We start from the raw sequence: 18,706 nt of genomic DNA, 5'->3' as shown, positions 1-18,706 counted from the left end.
ATATCCTTGACGACTATTATAATCAGAATTTTACAACCGTTACGGTTATCAAATAATATAGTAACAAAATTTATAATAGTAAATTTAATTTCATATTTATACATGTACTATGACAAGATTCTGACGTACTCAGATTAATTAATTTTTTTTATAAAATAAGTATGTTTCTAATTTATTATTTCATTTTTATTATCTGGACAAATAATACAAATGAATAATGAAATTGGAAAAACTGTACATAGTATTTGCGAAGTTAATATAGATGGGAAAATGTCATTGGTTAGCTTATATGATGATTTACCACATTTTGAATACGACGAAACTATTGACAAAGTAAGTATTCTGGTAAATTAATTTACAAATTGCTTATAAATTATAAAAATAATGTTTATGTTTTTTTACAGCTTAAAGAGTCTAATATTAAATGTCAAAATATTATTAAAGAGTTGAAAGATAAAATAAAAAATCTAGAAGATGAAAAATTACATATGAAAACTATTAACTCAATATTGTCAAAGAATATAACTTCATTGTACAAAACTGCTTGTAGTGAAATTCGTAGAAAAGATAATATGATTAGTGAATTGCGTATAAGGTTAGTTATGAATATTATTTTTATTCTCTTAAGAATGTTTACATTTTTTTTTTTGTTTTAGATCTCCAGTAATATCACATACACTTCCAAATTTTTATCAAAAATCTGTAACCCAAAGTCATGTATGTAATTCTTCTGAAAAGACAGATAAATCTAAAATTGAAATAGAAACACCAAAAGTGTTTAAAGAAAATAAAGATCTCTGTTCAAATTCAGTAACAATTATTCCAAATAAAGATATACCAAAAACTATTTACTATAAAAGGTTATGTCAAAAATTAATTCAAAATAACACTAAAGATACCTTAAAAAATGTTGCTAGTCAGAATTCTACATTAGTAGAGAAAATTGATAATAATTATAATATAAAAAAACCACACATGATACAAGAAGATGATCTTATAACTACTAATACAAACATAACTTTGGAAGAATTCTCTATGTCTACTGATGCATCAAAAGCAAACCCTAATTCAACTTTGGTTATTTGTGAATCTGATGTTACCCATAGTGATGGAGAAATTAATACTTCTGTAGTTAGTTCTAGTTTTACTTCTGAAAATGGAAAACAAAATACATCAGAATCATTTTTTTCAAAATTAAAACAACCAATCAGATCAAAAAATAAAATAGTTATAACTCCAGCAACAATTGGAGTTAAAAACAGTTGTGAAACTATTAAATATGATGAAAAAGATCAATTGCCATTAGAAACCCTCAAAAATACAAATACTGAATTGAATATTTTAAAAAATGATAAACATTTGTATGACACTTATAGAAATTCAAGTATAGATGATAAATCAATAACAAATAGAAACTTTACCTCTCCTAGTAAAACAAATATTTCTGAAATATCTAATACACCAAACCTTGTTGAAAATCAAATACCATCTATAAATATTGAGGTTGAACAAGTTCCTATATTCCGAAAAAGAACTGTTAGAGTTAAAAATGTTTTTTCTCCAGGATCTATAAAATCAGAGTCTACACTAATTACACCTGACTCAAGTCAATCTGTTGTTCACAAAACATCAAATATGAAATATTTATCAGTTGTAAATGACTCTAATTCAGATTTATCTGATTCTTCATTGAAAAACTCTGCTGCTAGAAAGAAGTATACAATTGAAAATAAATTAAACAAAGAAAAATTACATGGAGATTTGAAAATTACCAAACTATTACAATATTCTGTTAACAAATTAAGCACTTCTAATGATGTAATTGATTTGAAGAAAATTAGTGAACCATCAATTAACATTGAAGTAGAGCAAGGTAGGAATTTCAAAAGATTTAAAAGAAAAGTTATTGTCTGCCATAACAATAATAATTTAAATGAAAAAAATCAAGATATTAAAAAAGGAAGACGAGTAAAATTGATTACGATTCAAGATCACTGTTCTAAAACTCTAACTAGCTTTAATGGTGCTAAAAAAACAGAGATTGATGTTAGTAAAAATTTAGTACAATCAGGAAAAGTAGTTGAGAGTAGTAGTCATTTTTATGTTCCACAATTAAAAAGAAAAAGAACAATTTGTTTTGGGAATGCTGATATGTAATCTAAATATTTTATGATTGTTTTTCATGATTTTAAATTATAATTAATTTTGAATAGCCACATTTATACTATCTAAGAGTATTTATCTAACTTATATATTGATTGTTTTAACTAAAGAAAGTTTGTTATTTATAATCATAAACAAAAATAATGTTTATTCTGCTTTTGCATCTTTAAAAAGGTATAGTAAAAATCCTGTAAAATCTTATAAATAAAACTGTATAATGTTGACTAATATGCTCTTTGCCATTATACTAGTTATTATTGTAATTTAAATTTTTTTACATATCATTATGTAATTATTTAATAAATATCCATAAAATAAATTATGATTATGCCAACTTTAGCTTTTTGATCATTATAGAAAAGTTCTATAGTAGTTACTATTTATCTAACAATTACCATTAGTTTATAAATAATGATCCTTTTTTCAATCAATAATTATGTTTAAACTAGTATTAATATGTATTCATTGTTTTATGTAGTGTCATCTATCTCAGTTGTATACATTAGGGTTTGTCAACGATATATTTTTTGATTTCGATATCGTACTTAATTTCAGCAAAATCGAAAAAAAAATTAAATTAAATATTTAAATATTTTTACGTTTTTAACACGCTTATATTTTTATTTTCAAGAATACTGTTAAGTTACTATTGTTGTAAAAATTAGACTATAGTATACAAACCAAATCAGGTAATGATATCAATAACAAAAATTGAATAGAAAAATATTTTGAGTCTTATCTCAATTCAATATTTCATAATATATTTTAATACAAAATTGTTTACAGGTTATCACAAACTGTTTTTATCCTTATATCAAATAATATATATTTCATAACAAAGTAACCAAAATTCAATTAGTTTATTTAATTTTTTTTCGATTATCGCGATAATTTAAAAATAATTGATAACGTGGGAAAAATTAAAAAAATCGACAATATCTGTATCATTGACGAACTCTAGTATTTATACAACCGAGTTATATAAATTAAGCATATATAAAACTAAAATATGTTAATTTAATTATTTTTTTTAAACAAAAATAGTCAGGGTCGGATTAAGACTTCTATTGGCCCTAGGCGGTACATAGAGGTGGACCCCTTATAGAAAATATCACTATAATAAATAAAATGATGAGCAAAGAAAGAAACTAGAAAAACTCTCTAATCATGACTAGTCTAGTAAAATTCGAGATAGGCCTCGTGGGATTTTCCTCTATTTAATCCGGCCCTGAATAGTCTTGTAATCAAATTAGATTTAATTTAAAAATTGTGTTAGGTCAATTGTTACTAAATCTTATTGAGAGCAATTTCTCGATTGTATTAATTGTAGGTAACATTCTAATTTGCTTCTATAAATATACTTTTTTTTTTTACTAATCCAATCATTTTTATTTTCAGAATCGATATTCTTTAAATATTGGTGTCCACTGGGCATCCAGCGGGCAGTTCAAATTCCAATTTTACAGGTCCAATAATTACTTTTATTGTAATGATATAGAGTAGTGATTATTAATCCTAACAAATACTATAACATACAATTAAAACACTTAAATATGTTATTATTTAGTTATTTATGATACATGTTGTATATCTATAGTGTTGACTTAATCTGAAAACAAATTATTATCCGAGATAATGAATTGTGAGTTATCCAAGCTGATAAGCTTTTGATAAGTATAATATGCTTGTACACACTTCAGAACTTAGAAATGAAATAGGAAAATTAATAGTTATCATTCATTTGTTAGTAATTATGTTACAGTAAAACATTATTTTTAGTATTACTCAACTTATATTACCTTTAGAATAACTTAGGGTAATATAAATATATTTTGTAGTAATAAAAAGGTGATGTTTATATTATTTTAATGTGTATTGTACTATGTTCTATTATTTTAAATAGCTTAAATTTTTCTCATTTTTATATAGATTGATCATTAGTGGGAAATATGATAACAAATCAAACTGTTATCCTTCTTGATATTGAAGGCACTATTACACCAATGAATTTTGTAAAAGATGTGTTATTTCCTTATATAACCAGTGTTCTTGAGGATTATATTAACACTAATTGGCACGAAAAAGAATTCAAAGAAGATTTAGAACTTTTAAAACAACAGGCACAATTTGACTTAAGTCTACCAGGTTTTGTACCCATTGAGAATGACAAAGGGAATATTCAGAAAGAATCAATAAAAAATAACATTTTATGGCAAATGAAAAATGATCGAAAAACTACTGCATTAAAGCAGTTACAGGGTCATATTTGGAAGTATGGCTATGAAAGTAATAATTTAGTTGGAGATATATTTTCGGATGTTCCTCCAGTTTTGAGTGAATTGATAGACAAAGGAAAAAAAATTTACACTTATTCATCAGGCAGTACAGAAGCTCAAAAATATTTATTTCAGTACTCTTGTTGGGGTAATATATCTTCTTTATTTACTAAGTATTTTGATACTAAAATTGGATCCAAACAAGAAGAAACAAGTTATCAAAATATTGCAAAAGAAATTGGTGTAAAATGTGATGACATTTTATTTCTTACAGATGTTGTAGAAGAAGCTGAAGCAGCTAATAGAGCTGGTTGTAATGTTGTTATTTTAATTAGACCTGGCAATTCACTTCAAGATCCTGAAAAAATATCTAAATTTATGACTATGAAAACATTAGATCCCTTAGTAGAAGATTAATTTAAAATTAATTGGATTAAGTTTTAAACTTAACTATATTGTCATATGAATTTAGATATATTTGATAATATATATATATATATAGATGTAAAAATATTCAAGTTTTTATGTAACAATATGATACTCGGTATATTTATATAATTTTTTTTAAAATTATACTTAAGTTAATAATAAAGTATTCAATTTCAAAAATTAAACTTGTCTATTACAGTTTTATACTCATTCAACAACTATTTCATTTAACTTCTTTTCCAATTAATTGTTGACGCATGTTTATTAATATTATTTTTGTTTAAAAATTGTTTTTTTTAATATATCTCACTGAAAGTCATTAATAGTAAAAGTTAATCAAATACATTTTATGATAAATGTAAATGACATTGTTCATCATATAACTCGGTTAAAAAAATAAATGTCCTGGAAGCTTTTTAATTTTTTATAAATGTTCTCGTATTTACTACAAGGCAAATACTAGAGATGCTCAACAAATCTTAATCACATTTTTGTGTGTACTGTTATTGTAATTAGGAATCATTGTTCGTTTTATTTTAAAATATTAGGAAATTACATTTATTATTGTATACAAATATTTTTTAAGGTAAAAGATTTATTTGAATAAAACAACTTAGAGCATAATAATGTTATACTAGTAACTTCTAGTTTCACCTACAACCCATCTTCAGGTTACTGTAAAAATAATAAAAAAATTTTTCATAAATAACATTAAAAAATGATGCAGATAAAATATATATAATATAATAAGTAAAATATTTTGGTATTGTAAGTGAAGTATGGTTTAGTAAAATCATCATTGGGAATGTTACCTTTTCTGGTAACATTCCATACAATTATTATGTGGGAATGTTAATCATTACCTATTTTTGTGTGCGTTGAGAGAATTAGTTCCCAAACTATTTTAACTATGTAAATTGAAAATCTATCTGTTAATCATAAACAGTATATTTTCCAGACAATTTTCTCTGCGGACGGAAGAGTATTTTAAAAAATCGGGAATTTATTTATGCACTAAGAAATATAAATTTGTTGATAACAATTGCTTTTTTATGATTTTGAACAATATAATAAATTATACAAAATTAATTATAGATACATTAAAATAATAATCTATTGTTCTCTTCATCAACAGAAAAATGTAATAATTTATCTCTACGTTTTTACATTTTATATTTCCTACTGAACGAAGTAATTGAAAATTAATAAATGCAAATTGAAAAAAATGTGTTTTCTCTTATCTGGCGACTAAAGTCCATTCAAAGTAATATTAAAATAAAATTTTTCTAATATCTGATATTTCATGACTATTCTTCAAATTTTCTCTAGAGGCTTATGTTCTCAGCTTAGTCCTAGAAAGACTTATTAAATAGCCAATACGATAATAGGTTATTATTATACTCTGAATACGAACATCTCATGGTGACACACAAAAATAATTTTTTATGAATTCAAATAATTGGTGTATTAAAGGTTGTGAGTGCGCGCGCCGTCCATATCCATTTTGGTAGGCAACTTGGTAAAAACTAGCGAGAGCGCGGGAGTTTCGCCGGCGGAAGTCTTTGGTCTGACGTTGTCCGGACCGGAAGTACAACTTTACGCGCTCACTAAAATAACCGTTTTAATGAAAACGAGTATTCAACTCGCCATGCACGTTACACGCTCGTATCGCGTTTTCTGACCAATTAGTCATACATCTATAATTATTAAAGTACAATGTAAAATGTTTAAAAGATAGAGAAAATGAGAGAAACATTCGTGTTAAGTGCTCTACTAAGTAAAATTAAAATGTGGTCAAGGGGCTAAAAGTTTTAGTTTAAACGTCGGCTTGCGTGATAAGAATTGAAAGAACAAACGTTGACATTCGCAGTGTAAATATATTACTCAATAAATCATGTCCAGAAGGAAGCAAGCTACACCCCGCTCTTTGAAACGTAAGTGCTATCTCTGATATCATAATGAGTCATTAGAAAATTTGAGCTTTTAAAAGTACCTACTATTGATAGCCGTTGCACGATAAGATTTTCGATACTTAACATCTAATTTTAGTCGAAAATATTAACTATATACTTTTTCTTGTAATCTTATTAATCATTTTTTAAGTTTTTTTTTTACGTGCGTAAAATTTAATTCACTAAATTTGTGGAATTCTATTCATTTTTATTAATATAACTATTGTTGAATTGATTATATTTTATCACATATAAAAAACGGAAAAACATCTTGTAATAAATTTATACTTTGAATTAAATGACTATCTACTTTTAGTATCAGAAATAGGCTTCTAAAAAATATTAGGAAGTTTGCGAGTTGCTTATTAAAAATTTTTAAGAAATTTACTTGGTTTAAGTAAAATATTTTGGTCATAAATAGTTTTTTGTTAAGTAATAACTTATTCTACTTTTAAAAGTGATATGTATTCATATTTTGTTATTACTAATTCCATTCAAATGAGGATTTTATGTTCTCCATCTATATGCTTACATTTAGTTTAACAAAGTAATTTTGAAAATAGGTGTAATTTAGAGACGTAGAGGTGGCTTTGCCTTTTAATTCTGTTGCAGCCCTCCCCCAAGAAAATGAAATTTGCATGTAAATTTATATAGAAATATTTTAAAAGAGGGAAAAATTAAGTTAGTCTCCTAACATTTTGTTCAAATTGCGCCTATGATTTTTAAGGAGGTTTTATATTCTGACACTTCCTTGAATAGTTATATTACTATTATTATTATTATCAACTATATTTAATAAAATTGAAAGAGGCATTTTATATAAGAATGATCAAAAAAGGTCAACAAATTAAATGTATATGTTTTGACATCTTTTAAAATATTTTAAGGATACTAAAACGATTGTAAATACTGAACTAGAAGCTATAACTTCTGTGATTATATATTTTTTTGTTCTTCACCTAAAAAAATCCCAAATAGGGTAAAAGTGAGATGCTATGAATTTTCTGTATTCCCATATAAAAAGCGCCTAAAGCTTCCTTTGCTTTTCAATTTTTTTCTTTGTTTAAATAAAAACTGTATTATCTAATAAAAAAGTCGAATAACAATTTGTTCTGTCTCTTTATAAGCCATGTGGATACTTATGTTCGCCGAAGCAAGGCTATAATTAATTAATACATATTAATTAATTCTTCCTCAATAATTAAATATTGGGGGCGATGACTCATCCTATTGAGTCCTTTATAGTGGCTTATTAAACTAAGATTCTCTTTTAAGAGATTTTTATATTTTCTTTAATAAAATAATTCTATTTAAAAATTCGTCCTTCTAAAAAAACAGTTTACAATTTATAGGTTATTCTTAGTAGTTACATTTTAATGTGAATTATGGTAACCTCTCAATGATTGTGTGCAACTATATTATAAACTTTAAATTTATTACATTTTAAAGTATAATTTGTAATAACGTTGTTGATTACTAATATACCATGTTTGGTAAAATAGTATCATTATGATGATACTATTTTAGTATATATTGCACGGTAAACTAATATCAATAATAAATAATGATAGTCAAATCGAAAATCAGGAGTTAGTTTATGTGCAAGACTAACTAATTTTTTTAATAAATGTTTTTTCATTAATTTATTATTACTTCTATAGGTGTTAAGTTATAATTATGTTATAAAATATCACATTAAATATGTACAAATTAAAATGGGTTATCTTTACGTTATTGTATTCTATTGAATTATCCTATAGCAAGTATATTTTTCATATGTCACCCCTCGAATTATAACTTTAATTATTAAGTCTACTAAGTTTTTTTTGGTAGTAAATATAAAACTGTATATTATTTATACATCAGTGCTACATTGCAAAAACTGATAAATCACAAAAATCAAGAGATGGGTACAATAACCAGGTAAATTTTCTTTTGCAAAATTTTTAGGAGGAACAATTAACTTAAACATTTATTATTAAAGTTATTGGTCATAAGGATTTCTTTGGTAAAATACTTCTGTCAAAACCAACTATAAGTTATGTTTTAATAAAATACTCTAAAAATAATTTTTTTCAAACATAATAAATATTAAATAAATTAAATAATTGATAATATTTAACATAATGCTTTAGTTGCCGCTTAGATAATTTTTACGGAGATAAAATTTCCTATGGCTTTTTCTCAGTTTTATTAAATAAATTTTTCTGAAATATAAAATTATAAGCAAATAAATAACTTTTAAAAAAATTACATAAATAAGAGACTTTTAGCTGCGTTGCGAAGCTGAGAAGGTAATAATTTTACTATGTGTTTTTTTATTTATTTTATTTTTTTTTGTGCCAGTTACCACTTTTTCTCAGCTACACCGAACCGATTTCTTTCAACAATACGTCTAAAGATCACAAATCGTATCTAGTTCTCAAATTACTACATTATCCTCAAAAATTGAAAACATTTCTCTCGTTCCCCATAAATGGGCGAAATCTCCAAAAAAAAAAAATACAAATTTAAAAATCGATAATTTTCGACATTTTTTCAATAATTTTACTTAAAACTGTCATAACTTTTTTAAAAATGAACAAAACAATATAATTTTTTTTATAGATGTCTTTACTTATCATTTGATAAATATTTTTTATAAATCTGACTTTTTACCTCCCTACAGGGGGGAATTCAAAATGACAACTTTTTCGCAAAAAATTAACTTTTTCAACTTAACTTTTGATAGTGTTCCGGAAAGTCAGATACTTTTATATATATCTTAAATTAAAGCTAATGTAATATACTATATCATAGAAAAAAAAATGTTGGACTTAATTTTGTCTTCATGGTGAAAATGGCTACTAAATGCTATTTTTGTGTGATATAAGGAAATAGCAGGTCATGTAGCTTTTAGAATAATCCACTAATTTTTTTAAATTAAACACTATCTAAAGATTTGCATCGAAGCGTTTTTTATGATATTAATTTTAATCACTGTCCGATATCATTATACATGACCCAACTATGCCACGACCCCCCTTTGCTAGGTTTTTTTTATTTTCGTTTTAACAAATTATAAATTGCAAAGATTATAAAAAATTTCTTCTCAATAGTAATTTTACACTTGTTTGGTGATTATATTTTACAGTTTCCTACGTAAAATGGTTTTTTTTATTATCCCGCCTTAAGAAATATATTTTAAAACGTATTTAAATTAGTGATAAATAATTAAGAAAAAAACTGATTCGTCAAAATATATTATATAATTTTATAAGGTATAAATTCTATAAGAATTATGAAAAAAACAAGTTAAATTAAAATAACAAATTGATTATAAATAATTAAAAAAACCCGGCACAGTTAGAATGTGGCATAGTTAGGTCAAGTATAATGATAAATGACAGTGATTAAAATCATCATCATAAAAAACGCTTAGATGCAAAACTGAATATAGTGATTAATTTTAAGAAATTGGTGGATTATTCCAAAATCTACATGATTTCCTATTGCCTTATTTATATCCTGATTACAAGTTTTATGATTTATATGTGTAATATATGAATAAATAAATATTTATAATATATAAAGGGAAATGGTTTTATTAAAAAAAAAAGAGGTATATAAATAGTATTTATCATAAAAAAAATTGTATTGATCTATATATTTCTTAAAAAGTTAAAAATGTAAAATATAAAATCGAGAATTTTCACACAAAAATAGCATTCGGTAGCCATTTTCACCGGGAAGACAAAATAAAGTCCAACATTTTTTTTTCTATAATGAAGTGCATTACATTAGCTTTAATTTAAGATATATATAAAAGTGTCAGACTTTTCGGAACACTATCAAAAGTTAAGTTGAAAAAGTCAAATTTTTGTGAAAAAGTTGTCATTTTGAATTCCCCCTGTGGGCAGGTAAATGGTCAGATTTATAAAAAAAATATACCAAATGATCAGTAAAGACGTCAAGCATCTATAAAAAAAATTGTATTGATTTGTTCATTTTTAAAAAAGTTATGGCAGTTTTAAGTAAAAAAATTGAAAAAATGTCAAAAATTATCGATTTTTAAATTTTTTGGAGATTTCTCCCATTTATGGGGAACGAGAGAAATGTTTTCAATTTTTGAGGCTAATGTCTTCGACTATATACGATTTGTGATCTTTTGACGTATCGTTGAAAGAAATCATAGTAAAACCAATACCTCCTTAAGAAATCGGTTCTTTAAGAGTTGAGAAAAAGTGGTAATAGACATAAAAAAAAAAAACACATCATAGTAAAATCAGAGCCTAGATACAGTCGTCTCTTACGTCCTTCCTTAGATTTGCGTCAGACTCTCTCTAGTAGGGGTTCACATATTTACCATATTTAACATACTAAACTATCTTATTTTAAATAAATAGTAATTTTACAAGATTGCAGTTAACAATTTTACTTTAAGTCTATAATTTATTGTTAATATTTAATGCAAAACGATTTAATTTGTCGCATAGTGTTAATTGTGAAAAAATCTTCTACAATTTTGTGTATATTATTATTTATGAATAATTAAAAAATTATCGACAATAAATAACGAATACAATTTGATATTAATACGTGTTTATTAAGTTGAATATCTTATTTGAAGTAAGCACAGAGTCGTATTAATGATTTAAGCAGCCCGGGCAATTTTAGAATTTGATATGCCCACATAAGCAAAAAAATGTTCAACTTACCCTGAAAAAAATTTTTGGCTACTCCATTGCTAATAACCCTTAGATATCTCGCTTTTTAAAAAACATAAGAATATACATTTTTAAATAACATTACATATATTATATTTTTACCACAGTCTTATCGGGTTCATCGGCTAAGATACCTGCAAAAGTTCAAAAAGCGCCCTTTTCGTTGCGTCTTAGGGTAGCTTTCTCTCATGTAGACTGACACTGAGCGTTTATAAAATTTAAAAATAAAAAAAATTTTTTTGTTCATTCACACCTTTTTCTCAATTTTAAATTTGATAAGTTAGTGCACAAATAAAACTATAGATTTCTTGATGCAGACATAGTGAATTGACTATCATATTAATTACTTTAGTATGAGATATCTAAGTTGGTTGGTGGTAGCAGCCAGCAACATCGGTCAAAATGAATTCTCATTGTAACGCAATGGGAAATTCAACGGGCACGGTCAGGTCTCTGGGGACGCAGTGTTGCCGGCTCAGTTTTCCCGTCGGTATATGCTACCCCTCCCTCTTTTTCTCTCTTCCTGTCATTCATTTCCCCAGTTATTTTCCTCCGACCGACCGCTCCGCCCTTCCACTTTAGCTACACAACACTGTATATATATATATATATATATATATACACACACGTTAACATTGGTGGAATGCGTGGTGACGGTTAAGGTGGTGTACTGTGGAAGTGAACGTGTACTACTGCGCGTAGTCCCGTGAGACGGTGCAGAGGGTGGTGCGGTGGAGGAGGCATAAACTTTTCCGTTCGGCGTCGTGTGCCTGTTCTTTGGTCTCTGGGGGTACGCGCTGAGAGAGCGGCTTCTCATATAACTGCGAGGACCAGCTGTCTCTCGAGCGTCTCCAGATTCCCTAGGGATTTATACAGTACCTATAACATAGTGTGATAGAAGAGGAACAGCTTGAGAAGACCCAGAGAGGAGGCAAAGAGAAAACTCGGTCAGGTGGTGCTTTAGTCTTATTGAGCTGCATCTTTAAGGAAACTTGGCATGTGCGTGCCAAGCAAAATTATAAAATTGAATTTTCATGACTATATCTATTGTCCACAGGATAATTATTAAATAAAACGTGTATAATCAATATATCAATCTTTAAAATGTGCATTTGTTATTATTACACCCAGAAAAGCAGGAGTAGAAATAACAAATTTATAATTAACACACAATATATAAATAATTATCTAAATTATGTAAGAAGTACATATAACAAATAACTCATTACAATGACATAACTTTAAAGATAGATCTTACAACGAATTACTAAAAAATTAAATAAAAGATTTTTGATGCAAACCATTAATATTCTTTTGATACGAGATCATACAAAAGTAATTATGATGATAGTGTTATATGTGAAGTAAATATCGTGTGAGTTGTAATTTAGTTAATGCAAATTAACCTATCTAATAATTCCGGACAGGCAATAAAGTGATTGAGTAATTTGTTGACTATATTTACAACATTAAAATGTCTTCTTGAAATGAGAGTATCTAACTGTAAATTTTGGGAAATTCAACTAATATCAACATTTTAACCGGGTTTAGAAGTTAATTATGTTTAAAAATTTTATTGGAACTTTTTTGTTTCTTAAGCTAGCAGTAACTATGACTTTTTGAGATTCAACATGATTGCCTCTGATTATATCTTATGGTTTATTTTTAATAGCGAAAATTATGTAATATTATAATTATTATTATTATTGAAATAATGAGCAATAACAAAATTTTGACATATAAACAACTAGTATAATATAGCAATTTCTCAACACGCATTTATTCAAAAAATATACTATTTCTAACATCGTTGCAAGGACATTACTATAATTATGGTGTTATACCATTTCAACTCCTCGAGGGTGCGATTTGTCAACGTGGCTGTCAAAACGACTGGGTTTGCACCAGTTAACGGATTCTTGTGTCCCCGAGAAATGTCCTGCACATACCCAGTTGATGCGTACTAATTGAGTCCTATTAATAAGCGGTCAACCACTGTAAGTGGGTGCGGCTGATATGAATATAATGATAATATTTTAATATTTGCGGTTAAATAAATTTTTTTAAACGTGAACAACAATTATGTAATTTACGCTTATATATATACTTACTACAAAAAGAAAATCGATTAATATTGAGAGTATTAATATTTTTGACTTATAAATAAAATATTGACAAAAATAATGCACAGTTCTTATATTTAACAATGTTGGTCATTTCAATTGTTAGTTCCATTAAAAATATTTTAAATATATGTAAAAATGTATACCGATATATGAAAACATGAGAAAAGTACCTTTATTAGGAATTTTAAATAGGTTAAAAAATAATCGCGTGACAATAAAAATGATAACATTTAGTTTAAATATATTAAAATTGGAGTATTTTGTTTAATTATTTATAATTGATTTTCATATATTTTTGTATGCAATACTTCTTAATCCAAATTTTTTTTTTAGATGGAAACCCTGACGCAGACGATACTATAGCAGATAAAGATCTCGTACCGCCTTTATCATCTGCCGGTAAGCAAAGTTAAACGTGTACGAAGTAAAGTGAACTTGATAGAAATCATAACTACATCGATTTTTTTATTATTCTTTTACTCGTACAGCGTTAGTCTCACGCTGTAAGTGTATAAAATACAGAAAATTGTATTCTTTCTCCTTCAGGTGCTAGTGGGGGATTTTTCAAATCCCCTCGGGTATATTCATAACGAAGAAACGAGGTGCAAGGAACCGTTTTTGCAATTTCCACTCTTTTGTATCCACATTCCGGTCAATAGGATGATCATTACCCTTATCTGCCGTAGCGACCGATGACAACGAAGCTTGCGTTTAACTAAATTGACCGGTATGGCGAAGGTTCATAAACGCGTTTCATTACTCCAGTGGGAACAGCTGTTTATATTTTCCGTCCTTGTTTCTTCATCGATATTCAGCGTATTTTATTTTAGTCGCTATTTCTTCACTTTAATCCAACATACGGAATGATTTTCCAAGAAGTGACTATTTAAAAGTAAAAATTGAAAATAATAATGATCTTTATATAAACAATTGTTGTAGTACACATGACAATAACAAGAAATTGTCTTTTTAAATTCAATAGCAATCGGTAAAATCAAGTTAATACGTTTTAATTATATATACTAAATATTTAACTGTATGTAAGTGTATTAAATTTAATAAAACCGAAAAGATACGTTCAGATATATATCGTTTCAATTACAGGAGAAATGATAAGAAAAAAAAAAGGAGAAAACATTGGGAAACAACGGGTGGAGGAACTTACCTTTTATGTGGGAAGGTTATGGTTCTCTTGGGGTTTACCGACTAATCAGAGTTTTTCTTACGTATTTTCTCTTTTTCCTCCTGTACCCGTTCAAACAGTTCGTCTGAAACCAAGTCAATATTAGTATGCGTATGATGGTAATCTCTAAAGGGAGTGTCTACATCCACTTTTAACGTTTGATTAATTATATCTTATCTTCGTTCGTAGGATCATCACCTAAATTTTTAGCTCATAGATTTTTTTACAAAAATATTTACATCTAAATATTATTAGCTTCGATGCGAAGCTGAGAAGGTATTGGTTTTACTAAGATGTGTTTTTTTTTTTTTGTGTCTGTTACCACTTTTTCTCAGCTCTCACCGAACCGATTTCTTTCAATGATACGTCAAAAGATCACAAATCGTATCTTTTTATATATATGCATGATATCATTACCTTTCATTTGGTATATATTTTTTTTATATGTGACCCTTTACTTGCCCACAGGGGGGGATTTAAAATGACAACTTTTTCACAAAAAATTAATTTTTTCAACTTAAATTTTGAAAGTGTTCCGGAAAGTCTGACACTTTTATATATATCTTAAATTAAAGCTAATGTAATGTACTTTATTATGGAAAAAAAAATTTCGAAATTTATTTTGTCTTCACGGTGAAAATGGCTACCAAATGCTATTATTGTGTGAAAATTCTCGATTTTATTTTTTACATTTTTAACTTTATAATGCTATAACTTATTGAAAAGTGTATTGATCAATATAATTTTTTTATGAGAAATAATATTTTTTAATAATCCCTTTTTCATTCGGCATACTTTATCTTAATCAAGATATTAATAAGGAACTAGCAGTTTATAAAGCTTTTGGTATAATCCACCAATTTTTTAAAATTAAACACTATCTAAAGATTTGCATCGAAGCGTTTTTTTTTTGGATAGTGATTTTAATCACTGTCAGATATCATTATACTTGATCCAACTATGACACGTCACCACTGTGCCGCGACCCCCCTGTGCTAGGTTTTTATTATTAATATAATGACTATTATAGTTCTTTAGTTACATTTATTTAATACATCCCTGGACGAACGTAATGTGGTTCATACCTAAAAAAATTCAATAGTTAATGTAAATTTAGAGGAGTTTATTTTAGATTTTACTAAAAAAGGGGCAAATTTTAGACCAACATTTTTCGAAGCCGCTCGTCTCACTCATTTCCTAACAACTCCTATTACACATAATATAAAAACTACCATTACAGAACTTTTTTAAAAATTATTTTTACAATAATAAATAAAAAATTTAGAAATAAGGAATTTATTTATTTACTTAGATAAAAATTTAAATTAAAGAAAATTATATACACAATCATATTTATAATTTCCATTAAATATATATATAAATATAATTAATAGTATAAGGAATTTCAGTAAATATATTAAAAGTGGCTAAAACCAAAAGCTTTTTTTATATTTTAAATATCAAATATTAAGTGTCTTTTTCATAGGATAAATATTAATTTTTATTACAATTTTTTGATAAATTTATATTAGGTTTTAACGGGGAATGGACTTGTTTAAAGTATATCCCACTCAACAAGAGTGTAAAATGGCCAGTCCCAGTTCGCATTAATGATTAGACTGGGGCAATTACCCAAGTTGTCAACCTTTAAATGGCGCCCTATATTAATTTTCAAAAACTTTCCTAGGAATAGGAAATATTTCTTTGCCTCAGAGAAATATTAAGCTAGAAAAAATATATAAATTAAATACTTTGTCTTCAATTTAAAAAAAAATTATATAGTGATTTTGCTGTTTAATCGGTTTTAGATTATTCACTATAAATAATTTAAATAACTAAAATAAATAAAAAGTTGAAATTATTTGTTTCGTATTTATTAATTATTTAGAAACTATATTTAATTTAGTTTCTAGTCTAATGAAAATTATTTATTATTAATTAATTGTTTAACGGCAGAATTTAATTACTTATTAAAAATAAATATCGGTGATATTAAACTTTGTAAAATCGAGTTATATTTTATCATTTTTAACTAGATTTGAGCATAATTTAAAATATATTTCAATTTGAAAAGACCTCGTTTAGCATGTATTTATCGTTAGAGTATTATGATGTACTCTTTCTGTCTGAAAAAACTACCAGTAGATTTTAACTCTTTCAGTCGGCATGTCACGTTAACCTGGACAAAGGGTACAGCCGGGTAACGCTGAGAGGAGCGGGGAGATTGTTTGGCCGGTGCAAATTCTGGCTTGGGAAGTGAGTGAAGGCAGGAGGGACAGGGTAGATAAGCCGAGAGACCGTCGGCCACCTGGGATTGCCAACAACTCCATCAGAGTGGCTTAGCGAGGCGCAGCAATTTCCCCAGAGTAACGCTCACGCTTACTTCTCTTCGTCTGCTCCAACCTACTCCGCCACGAGCATTTCTATCCCGACGCCTCAATGCATTTCGACCGTTTGAACCACGCAAAACCACTAGGAGAATTGATGAGTTCTCTACTGCCTGTCTGGTACAATGCAATACATCTACCACACCAACAGGCTTGAAAATATAATAAAATACTCGTTGATTTCATGCGAGGGCTATTTATATACTCTCGATGAGGTTTATATTCAACTATTTTGTTAAACTATAGTGTACTTATTAAAATTATTAGTTTTATATTATGTCGGTCAAATGTTAATAGACAGTTAAACAATATAAAAGAAAAGCGTGCAGATTTGCGAATTTTTCTAAGAAATAGACTGAAATGAGAAATAAAACGTACAATATAATAATATTTTGTGTACGATAGACCGCAACGGCAGCGACGAACGGCCTCCGGGGTGCCGTTCCTGTAGGTAACCTTCGGAAAACTGTACCGCGCTGACATATTAGTCTACAGAGGATACGGGTATTTGTGTGTGTGTATGTGTAAGCGTGGGGGCGCACATCATACTGTCGCCTCCCAGAGGTACCCCCGACCCCCAGCTTTTCACTCACTTCCTCACCCGTACCGTTTGCGTTATTGTTGTTATCTCGCGTGCACATGGCTTTTGTTTACCGGCAGAACGCCCGAAGGCGTCGAATGTCTCAAGGGACACCGGCAAGTTTGCATTTTAAAACTACTCCCGGGAGCACTTCTTTCTACCTTCTCCGTTCTTCTCCAATTTTCTATCCAAGTCTTTTTTTTATATTTTTTCATCTATATAACTGTATTCATAAGACTTTGCGCTAGAGATATAATTTTTCTATACCATAAAATATCGCTAGAGTATATTAGGTTTGTTAGAAGTTTTATGAAATAATACAAGTACATGTACGTGTATTATTTCATAATCATATTCACGACTGCAGTCATTAATGTATATACACACAGTATGTATGTAGGTATGACACGGTGTAATTGACTAGCGTTAAATGTTAAAAAATAAATTGTGAAAACCTTAACGAGGTATCAACTATTTTAAATTAAAAACAAAAATCCCTAATATCAATTTTCGAACTATAGTAGCAACTTTTTTTTTCAAATTTATTGTATTTAGTGGATAGCGGTTATTTATGTTATTTTACAACTGTATTATTAATATTAGATAACAATAAAATTATATAACTTATTAAGTAATTATCGATAGTACAGAAATAATATTAGTATCCTTTTTTTTTAAACATATAAATCGAGGAGGATTAGGAGGCAGGCACAAACTAATCACTAAATAGTAAAACTAATACCTTCACAGCTTCTTATCGGAACTAAAAATAAAGTACTTGTATTTTAGAAAAAAGTATAATTTATAAATTCATTGATAACGAGTTCACAGAACAAAAATTTACATAATAATAAAATAAAATACAAACTATTTCTATCCCATTTAGAAGTTAAATTTTTTATAT

General features: G+C 27.4%; 3 protein-coding genes across 8 annotated transcripts in view; all 3 read left to right on the top strand.

Moving 5' to 3' along the window:
* The first annotated feature begins 61 nt into the window (after positions 1 to 61).
* On the top strand, positions 62 to 2,413 carry LOC126896909 (uncharacterized). Its single transcript, XM_050670084.1, has 3 exons — positions 62 to 333; positions 405 to 595; positions 657 to 2,413. Exons 1-3 carry the CDS (start codon positions 211 to 213, stop codon positions 2,155 to 2,157), a joined length of 1,815 nt encoding a protein of 604 aa, XP_050526041.1. The 5' UTR covers positions 62 to 210; the 3' UTR covers positions 2,158 to 2,413.
* A 726-nt stretch (positions 2,414 to 3,139) lies between these two features.
* On the top strand, positions 3,140 to 4,999 carry LOC126896912 (enolase-phosphatase E1). 4 transcript variants are annotated; one of them, XM_050670091.1, is made up of 3 exons: positions 3,140 to 3,489; positions 3,562 to 3,629; positions 4,093 to 4,999. In XM_050670091.1, the coding sequence occupies exon 3, from the start codon at positions 4,113 to 4,115 to the stop codon at positions 4,854 to 4,856; it is 744 nt and encodes a 247-aa protein (XP_050526048.1). In that variant the 5' UTR covers positions 3,140 to 3,489; positions 3,562 to 3,629; positions 4,093 to 4,112; the 3' UTR covers positions 4,857 to 4,999. The 4 variants fall into 4 exon arrangements, with proteins under 4 accessions (XP_050526048.1, XP_050526049.1, XP_050526047.1 ...); XM_050670092.1 differs by lacking the exons at positions 3,140 to 3,489; positions 3,562 to 3,629 and adding an exon at positions 3,780 to 3,906; XM_050670090.1 differs by lacking the exons at positions 3,140 to 3,489; positions 3,562 to 3,629 and adding an exon at positions 3,822 to 3,979.
* A 1,435-nt stretch (positions 5,000 to 6,434) lies between these two features.
* Positions 6,435 to 18,706, top strand: part of LOC126909320 (zinc finger protein 521-like) — a 54,291-nt gene continuing 42,019 nt past the window's right edge. For 2 of the 3 annotated variants that reach the window (XM_050691736.1, XM_050691742.1), the window contains exons 1-2: positions 6,435 to 6,802; positions 13,986 to 14,051. In XM_050691736.1, coding sequence (XP_050547693.1) covers positions 6,763 to 6,802; positions 13,986 to 14,051 — 106 coding nt within the window. In that variant the 5' untranslated portion in view covers positions 6,435 to 6,762. The remainder of the gene's footprint in view (positions 6,803 to 13,985; positions 14,052 to 18,706) is intronic. The other variant, XM_050691750.1, reaches the window with a different exon arrangement.

The sequence above is a fragment of the Daktulosphaira vitifoliae genome, unplaced genomic scaffold (genome assembly GCF_025091365.1).
Source record: "Daktulosphaira vitifoliae isolate Bord-2020 unplaced genomic scaffold, ASM2509136v1 Scaffold_1, whole genome shotgun sequence".
Lineage (NCBI taxonomy): Eukaryota > Metazoa > Arthropoda > Insecta > Hemiptera > Phylloxeridae > Daktulosphaira > Daktulosphaira vitifoliae.
The sequence above is the reverse complement of the archived record's forward strand: the minus strand, read 5'-3'. Positions and strand labels throughout refer to the sequence as shown.

Excerpts from the sequence above, each read along its gene's own strand:
- LOC126896909 (XM_050670084.1), top strand. The coding sequence starts at position 211 with ATGAATAATGAAATTGGAAAAACTGTACATAGTATTTGCGAAGTTAAT. Across the intron at positions 334-404 it reads ACGACGAAACTATTGACAAA|CTTAAAGAGTCTAATATTAA; the intron begins GTAAGTATTCTG and ends GTTTTTTTACAG. Across the intron at positions 596-656 it reads ATTAGTGAATTGCGTATAAG|ATCTCCAGTAATATCACATA; the intron begins GTTAGTTATGAA and ends TTTTTGTTTTAG.
- LOC126896912 (XM_050670091.1), top strand. The coding sequence starts at position 4,113 with ATGATAACAAATCAAACTGTTATCCTTCTTGATATTGAAGGCACTATT.